The sequence below is a fragment of the Papaver somniferum genome, chromosome 4 (assembly GCF_003573695.1).
Source record: "Papaver somniferum cultivar HN1 chromosome 4, ASM357369v1, whole genome shotgun sequence".
NCBI classification, from domain to species: Eukaryota; Viridiplantae; Streptophyta; class Magnoliopsida; order Ranunculales; family Papaveraceae; genus Papaver; species Papaver somniferum.
The window spans coordinates 103,534,028-103,558,113 of record NC_039361.1 but is presented as its reverse complement, the minus strand read 5'-3'; the positions used below and the strand labels follow the sequence as shown (position 1 = coordinate 103,558,113).

The 24,086-nt window shown below is 39.7% G+C and overlaps 3 protein-coding genes and 1 non-coding gene across 4 annotated transcripts; 3 read left to right on the top strand and 1 right to left on the bottom strand.

The window, feature by feature from the left end:
• Positions 1-3,255: 3,255 nt before the first annotated feature.
• On the bottom strand, positions 3,256-3,917 carry LOC113272901. The gene is made up of 3 exons (XM_026522689.1): positions 3,598-3,917; positions 3,482-3,518; positions 3,256-3,392 (listed from the first exon to the last, which is right to left on the bottom strand). The coding sequence occupies exons 1-3, from the start codon at positions 3,880-3,882 to the stop codon at positions 3,256-3,258; spliced, it is 459 nt and encodes a 152-aa protein (XP_026378474.1). The 5' UTR covers positions 3,883-3,917.
• A 958-nt stretch (positions 3,918-4,875) lies between these two features.
• TRNAP-AGG lies at positions 4,876-4,947 on the top strand. The gene has a single exon. It is a non-coding gene; the product is annotated as a tRNA-Pro (tRNA).
• Positions 4,948-5,522: 575 nt separating this feature from the next.
• On the top strand, positions 5,523-7,073 carry LOC113274119 (protein SRG1-like). Its single transcript, XM_026523608.1, has 4 exons — positions 5,523-5,818; positions 5,924-6,171; positions 6,263-6,587; positions 6,676-7,073. Exons 1-4 carry the CDS (start codon positions 5,579-5,581, stop codon positions 6,946-6,948), a joined length of 1,086 nt encoding a protein of 361 aa, XP_026379393.1. The 5' UTR covers positions 5,523-5,578; the 3' UTR covers positions 6,949-7,073.
• A 5,756-nt stretch (positions 7,074-12,829) lies between these two features.
• Positions 12,830-14,213, top strand: LOC113272900 (pentatricopeptide repeat-containing protein At3g22470, mitochondrial-like). The gene is made up of 4 exons (XM_026522688.1): positions 12,830-13,103; positions 13,213-13,636; positions 13,737-13,918; positions 14,092-14,213. Exons 1-4 carry the CDS (start codon positions 12,830-12,832, stop codon positions 14,211-14,213), a joined length of 1,002 nt encoding a protein of 333 aa, XP_026378473.1.
• The last annotated feature ends 9,873 nt before the right edge of the window (positions 14,214-24,086 follow it).

The window sequence follows — 24,086 nt, the reverse complement described above, 5'->3', positions numbered from 1 at the left end:
AACACGAAGAACAGACTCGCAGAGTCAGTCGTTCTTCAACAGTCTTAAACAGCAGTATTCGTGTTCTTCATTACAGCAGTACAGAAGTGTCGTTCTTCAACAGTGCAAACAGCGAACTCGCTGTGTCGTTTTTATACAACACTTGTGTTGTATTGATTATTTTCAGCACTTACCCTTTTGTAACAGTGACGCTGTAACACTATTACAGCGTTACAAACTTCGATTATCAATTATTTTCATCAATAAAAACACTTATTTAGCCATGAATACATCTTGTGAGTGTGTTTTTGGGATGAGGAGCTAAACCCATTAGCCGAGACGACGGAGGAATCCATTGATCCATATTGATTGGTATAATTCTAATTTTATTATTTATTGCAATATTATTATTTGATTATTTGCACGGAATTGAATTTGAAATATTAGTTTTTATTGAATAGTTGTGAATTATTTTGATGAAGCATGTTGGGTTTTAAAAACTTTTGATGTTTTATACTTTGTGATTACAATTATTACTTCAAAAATATATTTGAGGCAAATATTAGAATTATTTTTAAAGATAGAATTGCATGAATATTATTTAGAGTTTACTATTTAATTGGTCAATGGTGGAATCCTAGTCTTGGTATTTTCTCTAAAGGTTTGAACTATTTTATTTATTTGCCTGTTTAAATTTAAATCTAAAAACTGTTTTCTTCACAAGTCTGAAAAGACCCTGTTCACCACTACAACTACAATCACTATTTGAAGAACCATCATTTCCTAATTGGGAAAGTCAAATGTTACTTTAATTTTTTGGGACCACTTTTCTTTTAACTTCTTTTGATGACAAGTGTTATGTGGACTATTTCACTTATTTTTTTGGCTGACAAGTGTCATGAGGACCATATTACTTCACTTCTTTTATTGACAAGTGTCTAGAGGATCACTTTCAATATTTAGTTCTCTTAATTTCCTTAATTTTCTCAAAAAAAAGAAACTGGACTATTAAAAAGTAACGGAGGGAGTATAAGCTACTTGTGTGAGGCACTCGCTGGGAATCATATCTTAGTGCATAAAACTTATAAAACCATGTAAAGTAATCCCATAAAACCGCATTTAGTTTCCTCCGCATACTTGTATGCTTCCTCAAATTCCAGTGCTTGACTAAGAAGATGGATCCTGCATCCATACTGCTCATTCGAGGAACAATGTCGATTTTTTTTTCTTTTGCCAATTCAAATTACAGTCGTTATTTCTGTAATGTAGACCTCCTGGCTCTCCAACATAGATGCACAAAATCGTTGTTTCTGCTCAATGAACACCAGCAGGGCATTTGGTCCAGTGGTTTGTTATTCTCGGTCCGAGAAGTCCTGAGTTCTTCTCGCTCAAATTTCACTCATCAGCGTAAGACTCCGCTTCCAACAGTCTTCTTCTAGTCTTAGAGCAACCACAGCCATGAGACGGACCAAATACCAAAAGTAAGACTAAAAACCAAAAAAATTTGGTATTCTGGGTGTTCAAGCGCAGTGGTAGAACACCAAATTTGGTGAAGCGTAACTTATACACACGCCCGATGTCAGACGGAAATTATATTCACGTTTGTTGATTAGGCGGCTTTATATTATGCGTTTGAGTGAAACGTAGGTATAATGCGCGTTTGATTGAGGCGTAGGTATAATTAACGCCGGATATGGGACGGGGATGGAAAGTGCGTCTACAGGGACGGGGATTAAAAGTGCGTCCCATTCATACGGAGATATAAAGTGCGTATGTTTCGGGCGTTAATGGCTTATGCGTCTGGGTGAGACGTTTATACAAGATGCGTTTGATTGGGGCGTTTATAGAAGGAGCGTCTGAATGGGGCGTGCATTGAAGAAGCGTCTGTGTGGGGCGTGCATGAAAGAGGCGTCTGGTTGGGACGTTGTTAATAAGTGCGTTTCGATGGGGCGTGCACAGAAATAGCGTTTGTGTGGGGCGCTTTTAGAAAGAGCGTCTGAATATATACTTCTTTTATCCTCTTCTCCTCCTCTTTTTACATAACCTACGTTTTTACAGAAGAAAAAAAAACGACGAAACCTAAGTAAAAATCTAGGGCAATACCTAAATCTCATGTGATGGCCATTTGATTGGGTGCGGAGAAACGAGTTCTTGTGAAAGAAACGACTAATCTTATTCGTTAATCGGGTGCGGGCAAATTTGATTGAAGATTAAAGGTATGGTTTGTTTTGGGGTAATCTGTTTTTGGTTGGATAATTTGATTAAAGATTAAAGTTACGATTAATTAGGCTGTGTTTGGGTGGAATCGGTGGATTGCATGTTGATTTCATTAAGCATACCGTGAGGTTACTGTTTGTTTGATTATGTACTGTTTATTTGATTACTGTTTGTTTGATTACTGTTTGTTTGATTAGTTTGTTTGATTAGTTATATACTTCCGCATCATCATCTAATAGCGAAATAACACACTGTAACATGATTGATAGAATACAATAATTCTAATTTATCACCTGTAGTAGTTCATATATAATGAAAACGGTTATTATTTTACATAATATGATAGTGGAGGATGAGCGTCTTCCCGGTGATTGGCCACAGGAATATGACTCACGTAGCAGGTCGGCACCGGTGAATATATCGAGGGTAGGTACTGAGGAACTTTCCAGAATGAGAGCTGCACATCGGCGTCATGCTATACACAATAAAGAAACACATTTTCGCTTGCGTCAAGATTTAATCGAACACATATGGTCAAATTTTGGAGATAATTATTAAGTTGGGATGGAAATATGTTGTATCGTATTTCTTCATCGGAAAATATGTTGTAACGTTGCTTACTAATGTACTATTTATCATATAAAAATAAATTCACTAAAATTGACTAAAACTCACTAATTTTTTTATTAATGATAAATATTAAGGTTCAACTAATTCGGTCATGCTTTAAGATTGGTTTCTTTTGCGTTGTAGTATTTCCATCTTTCGAAGTTCGAAGTACTCTCTTGTTACAGGGTCCAATGTAGAGACATCCTTCAACTTATGGCCAAGTCATCGTCCGCTTCTTTCTTTAAATCGAGTTTTTCTTGCCTAGCTTGTTTCGCCGCAAACTTGCCGCAGACTTAGCTTGTATTGCTTCAAACTCAGCTTGTCTCTGTCCCATCTTCATTAGTGATTGTGCTTTGTAATGTTCATTGAAACTTTGCTGCTCCTTAATTATATCCTCTAGCATTTCCTCCTGGGCATTGGATTTTGCTCTCCCTGTTTTCTTTAGTTGTTTCAATGCTTTCTTCCCAACTGACGCTTACGTGTGTTCTCTATATCTCCAATATCTAGATCATCACTGGACTCGCCTGGAATTGTTTCCTCAATATCAGCGTTTTCCTCACCACTCTGAGAATCTTCCATTTCTTGGCCTGAATCAAACACAAACGTCGACCGTCCTGAATATTTGATACTATCTTTTAGAATTTCGTAGCACTCTTCGTGCTTAAATTTTTGTTACCATTACTTTCTTTGAATCGCTTTCTTATCTCTTCAACCTGTTATTATTTTCAATACTCATCAGTTCCAATTACATGTATATAATTATTAAGGGTGCAAAAATTGACGATTACTTACCCTCAAGACTTCATTCCATCCGCTATGATATTCACCATCAACTTCCAACACTTTTGCAGAATAAAGTGAAACCTGTCTACTTATTCCCTGAAATCGACTCTGGATAGAAGTCCAAGTACGTTTTGGTTTACAAGGCAGGGCTTCTTCCAACTTATCTTTGATCCGACTCCATAATACTCTTTCTGGTTGATCGGTTCCGGTAGCAGAATCTTGAGATATGGCTAAATGGATTCTACATATCATTGTATCTTCTTCTGTTGTAAAATTGGGACCGCGTGGTGCCATATTTCTATATTTCTTGAAATAGAAATTATAAATGATAAGATTATGCAGAAATAAATTTGTCAAATGCTATATATAGATATACGAAAGAACCGTTGCAATCTATCAAACGGTCGGAAAATCAGAAAATCAATTGCAAAATCAGAATTCCAAAATATAACCGTTATCAATTGCAAAATCAGAATTCCAAAATATAACCGTTGGCGCACGTCTGGTTCTACGCCTGGTAAGAGACGCCCGTAATACATGCGCTGCGAACAAACGCTCATAATACATGCGTCCATCCCAGACGCTCATAAAACATGCGTCTCATACAGACGATCATTCTACGTGCGCCCAATACAGACGGTCGTCATACATGCGCCTAGATCATACGCTCGTAAAACATGCGTCTCTGTGAGACGTTCATAATACATGCGTCTTCGACAGACAGTCATAATACATCCGCCCAGACCGGGCGTTTTTAATAACTGCGCCCAACCCAGGCGTGTTTAATAACTGCGCCTGCTATGGGGCGTAGGTTTTATCTACGTATAGCCCGGCGGTGTTTATAATAACGCTTAACTAATACGCCCACTATACTTCCGTCCCAATATCATACGTTATTTATACGTACGCCCCATGTGAAGCGCTCATTATACTTCCGTCTGAAATCATACGCCCACTATACTTCCGTCCCACTATTGATGTTTTTAGTCTGGGTTGGCGACCACATTTGGTCGCAAACCCTAATAAACCAGACTAAATATGGTTTTAGTCCGTTACATTACGGATGAATTAGGGACCAAATTTGGGTATAGTCCCCAAATTTGGTCACCACTGTGGTTGCTCTTAGGATTTGTTTATTAGTGTTGGAACTGGAGTTTAATTTATGTTCTATGAAGAAATTTGTAGTGATACTTGGATTTAAGTTTTTGATCCTAAAAACAAATTAGAACTGTATCCAGGTCAACCACGATTAAGTGGTCAGTGGTCCAAAAATAATGAACACCAACCGGGCATTTGGTCTAGTGGTATGATTCTCGCTTAGGGTGCGAGAGGTCCCGAGTTCAATTCTCGGAATGCCCCAACTATTTTATTTTTTACAGTGACTTTTTGAGCGCAATGGAAGGTAAATAACAATTAATGTAGCTACATATTCTGTATCACCAAATAAAGAGTGATCGTTTGCATTTTATTTTGTTCAGTCCTCCTCTGTGTAATTCGATCAGTAATCTGGTCAGCATGCCAAACATAAACTGCAAATTTGAACAACGAATACAGTATTTGCTAGCCAGGATGGTTATCTGCACGCTATCCTTTTCAGTGTTTTTCCACTTTATCACTGAGTATTCATGTTTGGTCCAAATTGACCAATTATAAATGTATTGGGGGGAAAATCAATTCTGTTGGGTATTATCATCGTACGGGTGCAGGTTCATCCCAAACTCTTTATGACTTGGCGCATGCAATCTGTGAGTGCATGATTGATTCTGATTTGTGAATGAGTGGAGGACACTTTTGAAAAGTAGAAGATATAGGAAAACTAAAAGCTAGATAAGGGAATATATATCGGATGGATGAAAGGGATCGATATAGTAAAAGTGAAAAAACAAATAGGGACAGATTTGAGAGAATCTAAAGCCAACTTGTATTTAGAAATATCATAACTAGATTTTGGTTATGCAAACTAGTTATAGCATTGCCGAAGATCATCACGATGAACCTTGAAAGACCGTCATTTGTGGTGCCTTCTGTTCAGGAGTTGGTTACAGGAAAGATCACCGAGATCCCACAACGGTACATCCGAAATGATATCACAAGTACTAGTCTTGAAAAGGATAGTAAGTACACCCTACCTGTTATAAACATAGAGCACCTACTTTCTGGAGAATTGGTATCGGCTGATTCTGAATTAGAGAAACTTCACTCTGCTTGCAAGGACTGGGGCTTCTTTCAGGTAAATATACTTATGTTCGTAGTTAGGTTTCGTTTAGGTACTTTTTTAAATGCATGTGGAGAGAAAATACTGGTTGTGTTTTGGTTTTTTTCGCTTTGTTTGTAGGTGGTAAATCATGGAATCAGCTCCTCCGTGGTTGAGAAACTAAAGTTGGAAATACAAAGGTTTTTTGAACTTCCGATAGAGGAGAAAAACAAGTTGCAGCAAAAACCAGGAGAACAGGAAGGATTTGGGCAACTTTTTGTGGTTTCAGATGACCAGAAACTTGATTGGGCAGATTTGTTATTTATAACAACTCTACCAATTGAAATGAGAAAGCCTCATTTATTTGACGGCATTCCACTACCACTAAGGTATGTATTGATCGACTTTCTATTAATTTGCAAGGGCGTATTTGGTGCATGTGGCATCTGAGGAGGTCTACACTTGCGTTTTTTTTTGAAGGGGCGCGTTGGAGGCTTACTCGGTAGGATTACAAACCCTGACCATGATTCTACTAGGGAAAATGGCTAAAGCTCTAAAGATGGATTATAATGAGATAGGGGAGTTGTTTAATGATTGTTCTCAGAGAATGAGATTGAACTACTATCCTCCTTGTCCAATGTCAGAGAAAGTGTTAGGCTTATCGCCGCACTCCGACGGTGGTGGTCTGACGATTCTACTTCAACTAAATGAAACAGAAGGCCTTCAGATTCGTAAAGATGGGAACTGGCTTCCAGTGAAACCTGTCCCCGATGGATTTGTAGTCAACATTGGAGACATGATAGAGGTAATTAAACCTTCGTATGTGTTAGATTTGCAGGTATGTGACACCAAAATTAAGTGGTTCTCATTTCTCGCATCTGTTGGTTTTTCAGATTTTAAGCAACGGTGTCTATCGTAGTATCGAGCACAGGGTTTTAATTCATCCAACAAAAGAGAGGCTTTCTATTGCCGCATTTCATGCAGCCAAACAAGACGGAGTGATAGGCCCTGCACTTAGCTTGATCGATCCTCCGAATAAACCAGCATTATTCCAAAAAGAGACTGTGGAGAAATATTATGAAAATTTCTATGCGCGGAAGCTTGATGGGAAATCCAACCTAGATTGCATGAGGATTCAAAACGGGCAAGACGATCACTCCAGTTGAATGCTATCATGGTTTTAGTACCATGGCCATAATGTTTATGAGTTTATTTTTATTGGTTTGGCTCTTTTGTTTGCTTTGTAGTTTGATCCTTAAATGAACATTCATATAATGTACACTTATACATACATTTTCCCTTGTTGAGTCAAGCTTGCTTCTATCACATGTGAAGTAGGTAAATATTATCCCTATGTGCTGGTAAATGGGCCTTGAGCCATTAGGGGTGGGTTCCACCGATGCAGAATTCAGATACTCGCAGTCGCACTACTGCCTACTGGGATTAAGATTTAGTATTGTTGATTCCATGTGCTTTTGTTCAATTTTTCCACATTCTGGACTGTATAAATTTTGATAGAAAAAGAAGTCCGGGAAGCGACATGAATGGAAAGTTGGTTAAAGGCAACAACAAAGCTACATAAGGGTCCACTCCACACTCCATAACCGACACAGATACTACCCAGAATAGATTTGGCAATATTGGTTATCAGGTGCCGAGTTCGTATGATCGCATCTAACTTCAAACTGATGAATACTTCTCTGTACAAAGTGTGGGATGAGAATAGATTCTACGTCCAGACCAAAATTTTTGGTGTTTTAAATCTCGTTCACTTTTCAACAAGAAAATAATCTCGTCGTGTCCTCGGCTAAATTGGGGCCTATGCCACTTAATTGGGGCCTAATAGTAGATGACAAAATAGGATCATTGGGAGAAAATTCAAAGAAACCCCTTGTCCACTATTTATATCAATGCCCAATATATCCTTATTAAATTAGTGCTAATTCAGATTATTAAATAATGTTTAATCAAGTTAATCCTGAAATTAACTTTCATTAATCGATAATCAAAACTTGTAAAAAAAATTAGTTTTTACTCGATCCAGAATCGGTTTATGTTAGTGCATTTGTAAACCGATTCTGGGTTGAGTTTTACGCTTAGGAAGATGTAAACCCAGAATCGGAGTTTTATCAATACCCACATAAACCGATTCCAAAAATCGGACATTTTTAATGCACATGTAATCCGATTATGCCTTACTTTCAGAAACAAAATATTCATTACATAGTCTAGGAAATTAGCCCACTACATATATATAGGACTCAGTATGGGAATTCTAGAATTTGACATATCAAATGCTCATCAATGAACCTCCGAGCACGTCGGTAAAACGTCATATATTCTTTGTGGTGAATGAACTTTCTTTCCCCATTACGAATTCTCCATAGCCCGTTGAAACGTTCCAGCTGAAATTCAATGAATTCTTATATGTTAGTATGTGAACTAGTGTAGTTGACATAGGTATAAAAATGATCGCATTACTCACTTTTTCTCTAAGAGGGGCTCGTGGATGATAGTGGTACACCATATTTCTAACTATTACGTACTCTCGCATAGCCCCTTTAATGTATTGGAATCGAAATGCAAAGTCTCTACATTTGCGGTTGTTCGGATTCGCGGTACGCCCGTAAAAGAACTCTTTAACTCTCTTCCAAAACATTGAATAGATTTCATTCGGACGTTCACGGAACGTATTAGCAAAGGATTTAACCAGACACAAATCTTCAAACGGTTCTCATTCCATTTTGTAGGCTAAGTGTGTGATATGGGAGTGGCTGAAAGAGGTTGCTCTTATATAGATAAGGACTCAATGGTTATTTTTTTCAAATTCAAATCAAACAATCAGATTTTATGTATGTCCACATAAACCGATTGTGTCCTTACAAAATTATATAAATTGTGCCTCTCAACAATCGGGCTTTTTTAATGCACATGTAAACCGATTGTAAAAGTTACAGAACTTTTCTTCATAAAAATCGGATTACATTTTTGTACATGTAAACTGATTCTAAAAGTTACAGAACTTTTCTTCTTAGCAATCGGGCTACATATTGGTTGATGTAAACCGATTCTTGGCTTCAAAAGTTAGAGGAGTTTTCTTCATCACAATCGGGTTTTATAAAGGTAAATGCAAAACCGATTCTGAAACTGAACCTCTGGGAAATTGTCAGAATCGTATTACATATAGTTATATGTAAACCGATTCTAATAGAAAAATGCTAGAATCCTCCTTTTTTTCCAAACACATTAAGTCATTCGTAAACTAGAAACCAGATTAAGTCATTCATAGAAGAGGAGTGTAACCAAACATAATTCGACAATAAGTTTAAGAAAATATATAAGCTTTGACTCCATAATTATCCACACTTAAAGACATAAACATTAATATAACCATTCATTCATGAACATCCCCACCACGACCACGTCCACCGCGTCCTCGTTTCCTAGGTTGGGCGCTGCTCGATGAACCTTCAGACATCTTTTTGGTAGGGCTCTCTTTCTCTTCTTCTTTGGATCATCCTCATTCTCCTCCTCCTCATCATCATCATCATCCTCTTCCTTCTCCCCAAACTTTGCACCCAGCTTCTACATCTTCGATACCGTTCAATTCATCAATTAGCTTTTCATTGGCCTTCACATTTTTCCCTTCCCAGATTTCTAGCTTTGCCCGGGTTATCAAGTATTCGACTCGTCTTTTCTGTTTCAATTTCAAATAACAAACATTCAATATATAATGAAAAAATCATTAACAAAATCTTAATTAAGTAACAATACACACCAAGTATTTGAGAGCCGTATCTTTGTCCTCTATCATGGGCCTCTCATCTACTCGTATCACTAGAGTATATGAAACATTGAGGTACCACGGCATGTAACCCATAATTGCTTCGTCATATGTTCGAGATGGACCAACTAAAGGATATTTGTGAAACGCTCTCTTATCCCAATAATCACATGATGGTAAAGGCCGTTGAACAATGACAATATCACTGTCATGTGGTTTGGTTTTTGTCTCATTGAATTTCAAATCCTTGTGCGCCTTTGGGATTTTTTGTATGTAATCGCATTGTCTTGCGACGTTCCTTGCCACGTTCTTCTTCTTCACTTTCACTCTCATCACTTTTGTTTTTCACCACCTCCCTTGCCACCACTTTATTCTTAAATCCTCTCACCTTCTTGTTCAGTAGGTGTATCAGAATCAGGTTCTTCATGTGTTTGTTGCTCCACTCGAGGTGGTGGGTCATTGATGCTGATCCCTTTGGATATACTCCATGTGCCCCTTCGGTGGGAAGCATTCAAATTTTGACCGTCTTTTCGACGAGGTCCCAAAGGCTTAGGAGTAGCATGGTCATGTTTCTTCTTATATTTCTTTTCGGCTTGATTTTTTTTCCTGTAAAATACGGATTTAAGCAACAAAAAACAATGAAATAGAATGTATTTTTAAAGTCAGGTTATATAATCGGTTTACTCGATAAACATATGAAATCCGATTCCAAACATATAAAATTAATAATCGGATTTTTGCAAGTGCTAATGTGAACCGATTCATGAAATCGGTTTACTCGATATACATATAAAGTCCGTTTCTAAAATTAACAATTGGTTTTTTTTAAGACATATGTAATCCGATTCCAACAAAATAAGATCCAAGAAGATTGGCTACAGCAATCGGGTTATTTATACACTAACGTTCCCCAATTCCTTTTCACATGCAGAACAATCGAACTATAAGTTTATGAACATAATCCGTTTCTAATAAGAATCGGGTTACTTCGTGACTAACGTAATCCGATTCTGTAAATACTGAAATTTTTGGATTTCAAAATTCTCGATTTCTAACCTAAAGCATGTTACTAAAACCTAGTTTAGAGGATTGGGTTGATAGAAAAGTACCTGATTCGACCCATTTCTTCCTCCTGTGCGGTACGAGAGGCTTCAGAGTGTTCTTGCACTTCCCTCGTTCTATTTCAAGTCGTTTCAACAAGCCCGTGATCGTTGTCACTAGAATGATTCCTGTTAGTATCATACTTAGTTCTTGGATTCGACATTTTATGGAAGAAAGAAAACGATTAATCGTTTTTAAATCTTCGATCATCGACGATTTTTGGTTTCAAAAAAATGGAAAAAGAAGGAGTGGAGGAGATGAATCGGTTTTTATGTTAGAAATAAAAAATGATTTTTGTTAGTTAGGTTTATTAAGGATTAATGGGGATAACTTAGTAATATTAATATTTTTTGAGGGTAATTTTGGTAGTTTACATAAATATTGGACACCCCTTATCATTGTGAATTGGATAGATGAAGTAATCTATAGGCCCCAATTAAGTGGCATAGGCCCCAATTTAGCCAGGAAAAATAAGAGCATGTTTCAAAATAATTAAAGTCTTGGCCTAGACAAAGTGCACTAAGTAGCTAGGTGTCACACCTTCAAACACACCAGAAATTTTCTGCGAAAGTGTAACCCGGAAGCACAGTGGTTCTGTGAACAAATTTTCACCCACCTGCACTTCAGCCTTATAAGTTTGCACCTATGCAAACAGCCAACTCCTTAGATAAACGGCGGAAGTCTTTACATCCTTCTTTCACTTCTCTAAACTCATCAAACACACCCCATAATGCATTCAATCTTTGCCATACTTTGCTAACAACAATCAGCCAACCAAGAACACTTAGAACATGACACAATCACTTTATTTTATTGCATCTAAAGGAAGAAATACAAAAAATTTCCCACTTGGGACTTACACAGACTTGTTCACCTTTGAACCAAGTCTTAGTCTAACAAAAACTCTCCTAATCACTCACATATGCAAACCTCACTCTCACATATGTTCTCCTTGCAAGCCTGCCGAATTTTCCCCTTATTAGGATTATTTATACAGCATCTTTCCTTAGACAAACCATGCATAACCGTTACACACGCATGGGACAGCCATCTGTCCCATAAAGCAGTTCTGCTAACCGCCAATAACTGTGTTAACTGGCCAGTTCTTCTCCAACTCGCGTCAATCATCCAACACATGTTATTTAGCAGTTAGAACTCTTCTCCCACGCTTATAAAATCCTTTATAACCGCTCCTCTTCATCACGCATCATTGGCATGCTTGTGAAGCTCATAACTGACTTGCAACCGTCACTTGAGTCATGTTACACGCTTGTTGCAACATACCGGATTCTGTCTTGCGCCAACGTTCATCCCTCTTGGCCCTGAATGCTTATCATTCTAAACTCATGCACGGACAATCCTTAAGCTTCAAACATCGAGGCCAGCTCCTTAAGCTCACTCTAGTTACTCATGCGTCATATATGCTTCACTTCGCCAATTAGCTTGACAACCGCAATGCAACTCTTGCATTACCAACTTATTTGCACTGTTCAAGTTTTGGCCAGACTTTAAATAATTCCATAGACCAACTCTTAGTTTATTCTACCACTTTGCACTATCCTTGAGTTTGGGCCAACTCAATTTCATGGATATGCCAACATGCCACACCGCATGTTGCATCTGTCACTTTGGCCTCGTCTTGACAATCCCTCAATGAAGCCTTATTGTGTCGGCTAATAATCTTCATTACTTAGTCAATGTTCTTTACAGTGTAACGCCACTCTTGCGCTTCACTGGCCCTGCAGGGTGCCACTATCTTAGTGTTTGACGGTCTATACCGAATGCCGCTATTATGGCTTGCGTTGCGCTATTATAGCTTCGCATTGCACCATTATGGTGGAGTACTGACTTGGAATGCAACACTGTGACGCACAATCATTGTGCTTCACTTGCAATAATGTAATAGACCTACCCCACCTAATCCGTTCAACGTCCTCGTTGAACGCGACCCAGTGAACACCGTACTTGTCTTACTTTGCTTCACTTGCTTTCGGAACCTTTTCTGAAAATCGAAAACTACTTTTGGATAACCCTTGCCCCCCCCCCCCCCCCCCCGATTGCTGAAATGGAATTGCAGACCTGATGTTATTTCATATTCTGTGATTATAGATACTCTTTGTAAAGGAGGTTTAGTTGATCAAGCTTTGGTTCATTTCTCCAAAATGCTTAGAGATTCAAATGTTGTACCCACTGTAATCGTTTACAGATCTTTGATCAATGGACGTTGCAATTCGGGCCAGTTGAATGAGGCAAAGAGAGTCTTTGGCGAGATGGTTAGTAGAGGAATCTCTGCCAACGTAATTACGTATAGCTGGATGATTGACGGTCTTTGCCGGCAAGGTCAATGGGAAGAAGTAAGAAGATATTTTGATGAAATGATGGATCGAGGGGTTTCACCAAATACAATTACCTTTAGTATATTAATAGATTCACATTGTAAAGATGGGATGATGGAAGATGCCTGGAGGTTATTTGAACTCATGGACAAGTTAAATATAGAACCTGATCTATTTACGCTCAATGATTGACGGTCTATGTTTGACAGGTCGGTTGCAAGAAGCGGTGAAACTGTTCGACTCCATGTTGGATAGAGACCTTCAACCTGATGTTATTAGTTGCAACGTATTAATTGATGGGTATTGCAAGCATCGTATGTTGGATGAAGCTATGAAGTTATTCAAGAAAATGAAACAAAACGATTTGAAACCCACAACAGTTACTTACAGTATATTATTAGCAGGACTATACCGGGATGGAAGAATGAAGACTGCAAATAATTTGTTTAATGAGATGCAAACTTTTGGTGTATCTCCAAATATTGTCACATATGGTACAATGTTGGACGGATACTGCAAGAATGGATACATTGAGAAAGCAATTGAACAATTTAAATCCATGGAGGATACTGGTATATTAGCTAATGTTCCAGTATACAATATTCTTATTCGAGGTTTGTTCCAGGCTGGCAAGTTGGAAGATGCAAGTAAATTGTTTACTCAATTTCCGAAAAAGGGATTACTGCCTGATGTGGTAACATATACCATAATGATTAATGGCCTCTTTTTGTAGCAAGATGTTACTCGAGGCTAACAAATTAATCATCGAAATGGAAGATAAGGGTTGTTTACGAGATGCTAGAGCATATGATACCATTATCAAGGGTTTTCTTGTGGGAAAGGAAACTGACAAGGCATTGCAGTTTTTTCACAAGATGCGTGCAAGAGAATTTGCACCAAGTGATTCTGTTAGCTGTTTGTTAGTAAACACTCTCTCTGCAGATGAGTTGAAAAACCTCTAGTATTTTCTTTTACTTTATTGGTGAGACCTTGTAATTGCTGAGGTAACAGCGAAAATCCGAATCTCTATCAAGTTTCAACATATATATATATGACTATGGTTTCTTCACTTGTGTCTTTTTTGGCAGCTTTAATTGTTAACAATTGTAAATGTTTTACTCAGAAAAACAGGATTGTTCTGGAAGTTCTCAGGTTGCATTCATGCACGGTTGCAGGTGCTGCAGCAATTAGAGATGTAGCTATTACATAACGAAAGGGAGATTTCATACAAAAGAGGGCAAGGGAAGCTTGATAGGTACTCACAGATTTTGATATCTTTCATGAGCCTGTAATGTGTCCTGCAGTCTGTTTGCTTAGGTTTCTCGCACACTATTTTATATGTTAGATTTTAGTTAAACATATTTTCATCTTTCTGAACCTGTATCAATGTTGTACCCTCTGAATGATATGACTGAAGGAATGAGAATGTCTACTTGCAAATTTCGTTGCTAGATCACTTCTTATGTTGCTGTTAGCATTCTACAAAGTTGTATCATTAGTTAATGTCTTTATGCTTAGATAAAATCTACCTTTGTAAGTAATCAACTTCAGTTGTAGCTAAGCACACATTTAGATCCTTTTTCACTTTTCACTTCTGTTTTTTAGCTTCAACCGTTAAATCATGGAACTTGCTCGATCTTAACTGTCTAAGAAAAATAGCCCATTGTTTTGTCTATATCAATTAGCTTCTGTAAGATGGACAAATGTCTATTAAACAGCTATTCTTTGTTGTTTTTGTACTCAACTGGAAGATCCATCCCAGACTTTCACGTATTTGAACTACCACTACCGGCATTTATTTTTGCTCGGCGAAATTTCCCGTTGGAAAATCTACGTGACTAGATAAGTAGGGGGACTCATAAGCGTCCCACTCTGGTATCAATCCAATTCTTTATCAAGTGCGGAAATGATTTTCTTGTTCGGCTAACAGTCAGATTCTGGGTGTAAGTTGAGTTCATGCTCAGATGAATGTCAGATATTCGATCATCTATTAACAGGCCTGATTAAAGCCCATAATTTCTTCGATTAAAGCCCGTTAATTCTTCTACCAAAACCAAAACCAAAGCTGTTTTTCCAGTAACAAGTACCGGGTAGAGCGAAGATAAACCGCATAACGATATTATCTCCAAGATGCGACAAAAGTTCTTACACCGGCTGTCTGCCTGCCGAGACGCAACCTGCCCAAAGGTAGGAGTAATTCCTTAACACATCCCGTGTCGTGTTGTGATGAGCAGGGAGTGAGCACACCGCTCTAGTTGGGTTTGCATAATCACGACCGTTAGAATGGCATATTCACTTTATCCCTGTCCAGAAGACAGAGCAAGTCTGCCATGACGGTTTACCTGATCGCGGTTTGCACAGTCCTACTAAGAGAGAAAGCTTCCAACGTATACTCAAAAGCGAAGAATGGTATAGTCGCGTACCTTATATACATACCTCTTCCCCATGGATCGTTGCCCTCCATGTTGCTCTGTCGAGCGCCAGCTCTCTCTCCAAGTCCTGATCCTTAAGTACATACCTCTTTAACAAATATCGCTGCCCTCCACGCTGCTCTGTCGAGCGCCACTTCTCTCTCCACGCCTCGGTCCTGTAGGTCCTTCAGGTCCCGTTTGATCAGTTCATCCCAGGTTAATTTCGGTCGTTTTTGTCGCTTCATTCGACCTTCGGCCCGTCCAATGCATCCTAAGCGGGTTGGGGCATCAGGCGGTCTTCGTTGGAGATGTCCGAACCAACGTAGCCGATGTTGCGTGAGGATCTTCTCCATCGGTGCTACCCCAAGCTTTCCCTTGATAAACTCATTTCGGATCTTGTCATGTTTTGTAAGTCCGCATGCCCATCTTAGCATCCTCATCTCCGCCACATGTAACTTTCTGATGTTTGGGTTTTTAGTCGCCCAACACTCTGCCCAGTACAAAAATGCGGGTCGAATTGCCGTTTTGTAGAACTTTCCCTTCAGTTTAGTCGGTACCTTACGGTCACAAAGGACTCCCTTTGCAAGTCTCCATTTTGCCCACCCTGCGTTAGTTCTGTGCCGGATGTCCTCGTCTATGGCTCCATTACTCGGAAGGACTCTTTCCTTGATACAATCTGCGCATCTAACAGCAGCTCACCGCCACACCAAATGTTTCTTAAACAAAACGGACTTCACAAAACGGGGGAAAGCCCTCCACCACATGGTATCTGATGAGTGCCAAATATTGTATATATTTATCCTTTTTTGTTGGCATTTAACTCATCTTTTGCGCATTAATTCTACATTTTATCCCATATTCTGTATTTTCATTGTTTTCAAGAATAAATATTTTTCTTACTTAATTTTGCATTTTTAGGTAACAAATAAAATCTGGATGAAGTGCGGAGCAAAAAGAGCAGAAAAGTAGTGAAAAGCCGGGAGGAATTACGCAAGGAAGCCGCGAAGAATGTTGTGCACAAGACCAAGAGGGTAGAAGTGGGCTCAAGAAGGAAGAATTGTTCTTAAAGAAGTTATGGGCCTGGCATACCCAAGGCCCAAAAACCCTTTCTCAAACCCATTTCCACTACCCAAGCCCGTATCGGATTTCAGCCGTCAGATCGAAGCATTTCAGCATCCTACGGTCGCTCCATCATCGCACATTGATGAGTGCCAAATAATGTATATATTTATCCCTTTTTGTTGGCAATTTAACTCATCTTTTATGCATTAATTCTACATTTTACCCCATATTCTGTATTTTCATTGTTTTCAAGAATAAATATTTTTATTAATTAATTTTGCATTTTTAGGTAATAAATAAAGTTCGGATGAGTCGCGGAGCGAAAAGAGCAGAAAAGTAGTGAAAATCCGGGAGAAATTACGCAAGGAAGCCGCGAAGAATGGTGCGCACAACCTCATTTTCTACACACAAAAGCGCCTCCGTTCTCAGCCGTCAGATCAGTTCCCAGAAGCATCCGATGGTCGCTCCTTCATAGAGCATCAAAATCTGAAGTCTCTGCCAAGCACCACAGCGCTGAAATTCCAAGCCTTCAGATTAGATGGTTGTTGAATCCAACGGTCGCTCCCTTGCTGTTCATCAACGTTTGATATCTCCGCCTTACACTACAACACCTAACTCCATCTGGCGTCGTTGATTTTGTTGTATTATATAATCCAGCGGTCGCTACAAGCTTCACTTCATCTCACCGTCCGATTGATCTTTCATCTCCCTATCCCACGGCTCAGCGTCGCAGATCATCAAACTCGATACACTCGCCTCACACCCTAGCGACCGAGCACCTACACCTCAAACAAACACACCCTTCCCTTTCTCCTTCGAACCATCTCCTCCATCACCCCCTCTGCAGAACCGCCATGCCCCGTACCACCACCATGTCCGTCTCCATCACCACCACCTCACCCCAAATCACTCCACTATTTTCTCCCCAAATCACTCTACCTATACCCATCATCACTATCACGTTTTACATCAACTAATCTCCTCAATTTCTCATCTCTGCCGACTGAAACCCTAGGTGAGAAATTGAAGATATAAGTTGATGTTAGAGCAGCAATTGGAGCGGGAGATGACTCAGGAAGAGAAATAGAAGGATGGGTCGACGAGATGGAGCGAGAATTTCATCAACAGTAGGTAAATTAATTTTTCACCAAAACCTAATTTTACTGACTTTGGGAAAAATTGGGGAAAACCAAAATTATGTGTATGGGGTATAAATGGGTGTTGGGGGAAGTATTAGAAAGAGACTATGGACCTCTCTGGACTAGCCAGTAGAGAATTGGAGAAAAAATTTTATGAACTGAAAATTTCAGTACTTGTATGTTTACAGTTGCAATTTGCTTATGTGTTGTAGTTATTTGATATGCTGCAATTTATGTTTAACTTATCTCATATGATGTATGTTTGTTGCCAAAACATGGTTAGCATGAGCTAATCAGTTTCAGGCCAAGGCTCAGTGAAGCCTTGTGCACTGTCAAGTGTGATTGAGCTAGGATAGTTCTTCCCTGCTGTGTTTTGATTGTGTAATTGAGAGAGGCCAATGCTCATAGAGCCTGTGATTGGCTGTACTGTCAAAAGACAGCCAATGCTAGGGGTAGACTAGTGAGCAAGTTGGTGTTCTTTCATTTCTAGTTGTATGCTTAGGATTGAACATAACCTAGACCATGTCACTTGATTAGGACACAAGGTGGATCATAAGCCTTGGCTTACCACCACTTCTCTTTCAGTCAATCTTAATTTCAGTCACTTTTAATTTCAGTCCTGTATGCTTGTATTTCAGTTACTTTTCTTGCCTTTCGTTTTCTTGCATTTTGTAGCTATTGTGCACTGAAGTCAGTGCACTGAACTCAACCTGCCCTTGGCTTCCAAGCCTTGGTTATTTGCTGCTTCTTTTAGCTGTTTCTTTGCTGCTTTACTTTCCAAGCCTTGGTTCATATCAGTTACATGTTTAGCTCACTGCCATAGTGCATTGCCACTCTTATTAGTCTAGGAAAACTTCTCATATGCTCCTCTCCCTGTGGACAAACCCCTACTCACTCTTTTATTACAAATATTGACCTTGTATACTTGCAAGTGTATTGTGTGCATCTTAGAATTCACAACAAGTTTTTGGCGCCGCTGCCGGGGAGCTGGCTGCCATATTTTTTTTGAAGTTTTCAAAGTCTGCTGTTGGTGTGCAAGTGTTGGTGACTCTGCTGTGAAGCTGCTGCTGTGAAGCTGCAGCTGCTGCTGCTGCTGCTGCTGGTGTAGAGCTGCTGCTGCCAAGTCTGCTGTTGCCAACTGAAGAGCTGTTGCCAAGCTTGCTGCTGCTGCTGGTCTGGAGCTGCTTCTGCCAACCTGCTGCCAACTGAAGCTGCCTAGCTGCTGCTGCAAGTGCTGCTACTGGTGCTGTTGCTGTGCAGCTGCTGCTGTTGCTGCTGCTGCCAAAGCCAAAGCCTGCCAACATCTTCTGCTGGGTTTGTGCAACTTCCTCTGAACTGGGCTTGAACCAACTGAGCTGGGCTCAGTAACCTCAACTTCTTCTGGGCTTGCAACTTCTTCTGCTGGGCTTGCAACTTCAGCTGGGCTCCGTTGCTGCTGCTGCTGGGCTCTGCTACACTTGCTGCTGCTGGGCTTGGACGTGAGCTGCTAGGACGATACTAAAGCCCAACTGGGCCTTGCAACTAAAAGGGGACTAAAAGCCTATTTTTGGGCTTCCCTCCAAAAACAAGTAAGCCTAACCCATGAGTTAACCCACTTGGGCCTCATTTAAATTCAAATTTGGGCTTGTAATAATTTATTTAATTATTTATTTTGGGATTGTAATAATTTTTATTTTCTTTTTCTTTTTTTTTATTTGGGATTGTAATAATTTTTTATTTTCTTTTTTGTTTTTCTTTATTTTTCTTTTATTTTTCTTTTTTCTTTTATGGGTTTGTTTTAATTATTATTATTGTTTTTATTTTCTTTTATGAGTTGTGATAATTTATGCTAGGTTTAGTTCAAAAATTTTCAAAAACCCAAAAATTTTAAACCAAAAAACAAAATCCCTTCTTTAAACCAAAACCCATTCAAAAACCAAATCTTCATAACCCTTGGGCCAAATTGTTTCCGATTGCTCTGTCTGACCAACATGTTAGTTAAGGTACCTACTAGGACATGATTGTGACCTACAGAGACCAGACAAACAGACTTGTTAGAATTAACCCAGACGAACCTATCGAAATTCTAAGTTCTGAGGGAGACAGTCCAGATCAACCAGAAACAATGGGAGAACCACGTACCCTCAAGGATTATATGTACCCAACTAGAGCCAGTCAACCGTCCTGTATTTTGCTGCCCGAGGCTAATGGCCATTATGAGCTGAAATCTAGCACAATACAGATGCTTCCTATTTTTAGAGGTGTTGAGAATGAAAACCCTTACCACCACGTGAGAGAATTCGAGGAAATTTGTGGAACTCTGCGTTTCACTCAAATGACCGACGAAACCCTGAAGTTAAGGCTTTTTCCTTTTTCCCTGAAAGATAAGGCAAAGGCCTGGCTCTATGCTTTACAGCCTCAATCCATCATGACATGGGATGACCTCAAAGGAGTTTTTCAAAAAGTTTTTCCCGAACCACAAGACTGCGACAATTCGTCAAAGTCTGAATAGCTTTGTGCAATTAGAAGGTGAGACCTTAGCTAGATACCTGGAGAGATTCAATGAATTATTGCTCCAATGTCCCCATCATGGTTTTGAAAAATGGAGACTTGTGCAAATTTTGTATGAAGGTCTAGATGTGTCCACCCGAACAACGGTTGAGTCGATGTGTAATGGTCTATTCGTAGATAAAACTGCTGACGCGTCTTGGGACTTCTTGATTGAAGTAGCTGAAAAGACGCAACAGTGGGAATCCATCCGTGAAACCAGAAAGACTACATCTGAAGCAAAGGCTTTTAGGATTGAAGCGGATTTTGAGGGTAGAGCAAACATGGCATCAATAGTTAGGAGATTAGAAGAGTTAGAACTACATAAAAATTCAAAACCTTCCACCACTACTCTCCGAGAACATGTCGCTTCATCTATTTGTGCTTGTAACGACCCCAACCATCAATTCCAAAATTGTCCAGATTTGCTTGCAGTCCAGGAGTCTAGGCTTGAACAGGCACATGCCATGTTTCAGAAACCAGAGCATAACCCTTATTCACAGACCTACAATCCAGGATGGAGAAACCACCCTAACTTTTCATGGTCAAAAGGACCCACTCAAGGAGGACCATCTCAACCCAATCAGAGCTATCAAAACAATCAGGGATATCAGAACAATCAAGGTTATCAACACGAGAAACCTCAGCAATCAAACCCTCAACAACAATCAAACTCTCAACAACAATCATATCCTCAACACAATACCGACAAGAGATTGTCCACCTTAGAGGAAATGTTCCAGAGTTTGATGCAAAGTCAGAAAAATCTAGATCAAAAGATGGATCAAATATGTGAGAGAGAAAAGGGTAAACTTCCGAGCCAACCCCAACAAAATCCAAAGAGGATATTTCAAACAGGCACAACATCCTGCACTGAAACCTCACCTGATCAAATCCATGCCATTACCACCCTCCGAAGTGGTAAAGTCATCGAGAACAACGTAGGCGAACCTAATGAGTCTGATACAAATTCCACGTTGTCTCCACAACCCCAGAAAACCAAAGAATCTGAGCAAGTTGGAAAATCTGACAATTCTACTGCTGTGAATGTCCCTTTGCCAACTCATCTTCCTGTTGCTCCATTTCCTCAAAGATTGATCTATCAACAGAAAAGTACCCATTACAATGAGATGTTAGATCTGTTCAAGAGAGTCAACATCAACATTCCTTTTCTTGAAGCAATCAAGCAAATCCCTGCTTATGCCAAATTCCTCAAAGACTTGTGTACTCAAAAGCGCAAGCTCAATGTGCAAAAACGTGCTTTCTTAGCTGAGCAGGTGAGTTCCATCATTCTGAACAAAACTCCACCCAAGTTTAGGGATCCAGGATGTCCAACAATTTCTTGCACTATAGGAGAACACACGGTCAATAAAGCGTTATTAGACCTAGGTGCAAGTGTTAACCTACTGCCATATTCTGTTTATGAGCAGTTAGGTCTTGGGGAGTTGAAACCAACATCTATCACTCTACAACTGGCAGACCGATCTGTCAAGATTCCTCGTGGAGTGGTGGAAGATGTTTTGATCAAGGTTGACAAATTCTATTTTCCCGTAGACTTCATTGTCTTAGACACTCAACCTGTACAAAACCCAGACTGTCACATTCCTGTCATCTTAGGACGTCCTTTCTTGGCTACGTCCAACGCGATCATCAACTGTCGGAATGGAGTGTTAAAACTGTCTTTTGGTAACATGACGGTAGAATTGAATGTGTTCGATATTAGTCAACAACCTGTGAATCTTGATGATGATGATGTGCATGAAGTTAATATGATTGAAGGATTAATGCAAGATTCGTTGACTAACATTCTATCCGTGACCCCTTTCAAGCATGTATGGAGAACTTTAACCCTGATTTCTATGATGATGCATACTGTAGTGACGTCCTATCTCTGCTCGAATCTGTACCTCAAATGGACGTCACTGAAAGGAAATATGAAGTGGAACAACCCTATTCTCTGATTCCAAGCTTATTCCATCCATTGTTGAGCCACCCAAGCTTGAATTGAAAACATTGCCTAGTACGTTGAAGTACGCATTCCTAGGTTCTTCTGATACTTTACCTGTCATTATTTCATCATGTTTAGACACGGAACAGGAAAGTAAGCTTTTAGAAGTACTTAAGGAACACAAAGAGGCCTTAGGATGGACCATCTCAGATCTCAAAGGAATTAGTCCCACCATTTGCATGCACCACATTAACCTTGAAGAGAATGCCAAACCATCGAGGGAAATGCAAAGGAGACTTAATCCTAACATGAGAGATGTAGTCAAAGGAGAGATCCTGAAACTACTTGATGCGGGTATCATATACCCAATTCCCGATAGCAAATGGGTTAGTCCCATTCAAGTTGTGCCTAAGAAGTCAGGCATTACTGTTGTTCAGAACGACAAGAATGAATTAGTCCCTACTCGTACAACCACAGGATGGCGAGTATGCATCGACTACAGGAAGTTGAACACAGTAACAAGGAAGGATCACTTCCCGCTCCCTTTCATTGACCAAATGCTAGAACGTGTGTCTGGACACAGTCACTACTGTTTTCTAGATGGCTTTTCCGGTTATAACCAAATTCACATTGCTCCGGAAGATCAGGAAAAAACTACATTCACGTGTCCATTTGGGACGTTTGCTTATAGACGTATGCCCTTCGGGTTGTGTAATGCACCTGCTACTTTTCAGCGTTGCATGATGAGCATTTTTTCTGACATGATAGATAGTTTTCTCGAGATCTTTATGGATGATTTCTCTGTTTTTGGTTCCTCGTTTGACGAGTGTTTGAAGCATCTTGCCCTCGTGATATCCAGATGTAAAGAAAAGAACCTTGTTCTAAATTGGGAAAAATGCCATTTTATGGTGAATTCAGGAATAGTTCTAGGACACATCATCTCAGAGAAAGGAATTGAAGTGGATAAAGCTAAAGTTGACCTCATTCAACATCTACCACAACCTTGCTCTGTGAAGGAGATCAGATCATTTCTAGGTCATGCTGGTTTTTACCGGCGATTCATCAAAGATTTCAGCAAGTTGTACATCCTAGTCGCAGTTGATTACGTTTCTAAGTGGGTAGAAGCCATAGCAACCAGAACAAATGACCACAAGGTGGTACTTTCATTTCTAAAGGAAAACATATTTGCACGTTTTGGTACCCCTAGAGCTATCATCAGTGACGGCGGTTCACATTTTCGTAACAAGTACTTTGAGTCTTTAGTACGCAAGTATGGCATAACTCACAAGGTTGCTACTCCGTACCACCCTCAGACTAGTGGACAAGTGGAAGTGTCTAATAGGGAAATCAAGCACATTCTGGAGAAGACGGTCAACCCGTCCAGGAAAGATTGGTCATTGAGATTGAATGATGCTTTGTGGGCCTATAGAACAGCTTATAAGACACCAATTGGCATGTCCCCCTATCGTCTAGTGTATGGAAAGCCGTGCCATCTACCTGTGGAATTAGAACATCGTGCCTACTGGGCAATCAAAGAGCTGAACTTCTCTGGACGAAGCTGGAATTCAACGGAAACTTCAACTCAACGAGTTGGAAGAATTGAGAAATGAGGCTTATGACAGTGCCAAGCTGTACAAGCAGAAGATGAAGATATTTCATGACAAGCGTATTCTGCGCAAATCCTTCACTCCTGGTCAGAAAGTCTTGCTGTATGACTCCCGATTACATCTTTTTCCAGGAAAACTGCGTTCCAGATGGAAGGGTCCGTACCTAGTACGCACAGTTTTTCCTCATGGAGCTGTAGAGTTGGAGGATGTCTCCAACAAGAACGTTTTCAAAGTCAACGGGCAGAGATTAAAGCCATTCCTTGAGCCATTTCCACCCGACATTGAAACAACCGACCTGGAGGACCCAGTCTATGTGGACTAAACTGGTCCACTCTTTCCCTAAATAACCAAACAGTTTTCCAAATGTTTCCCTAAAAACCAAAATTTTCG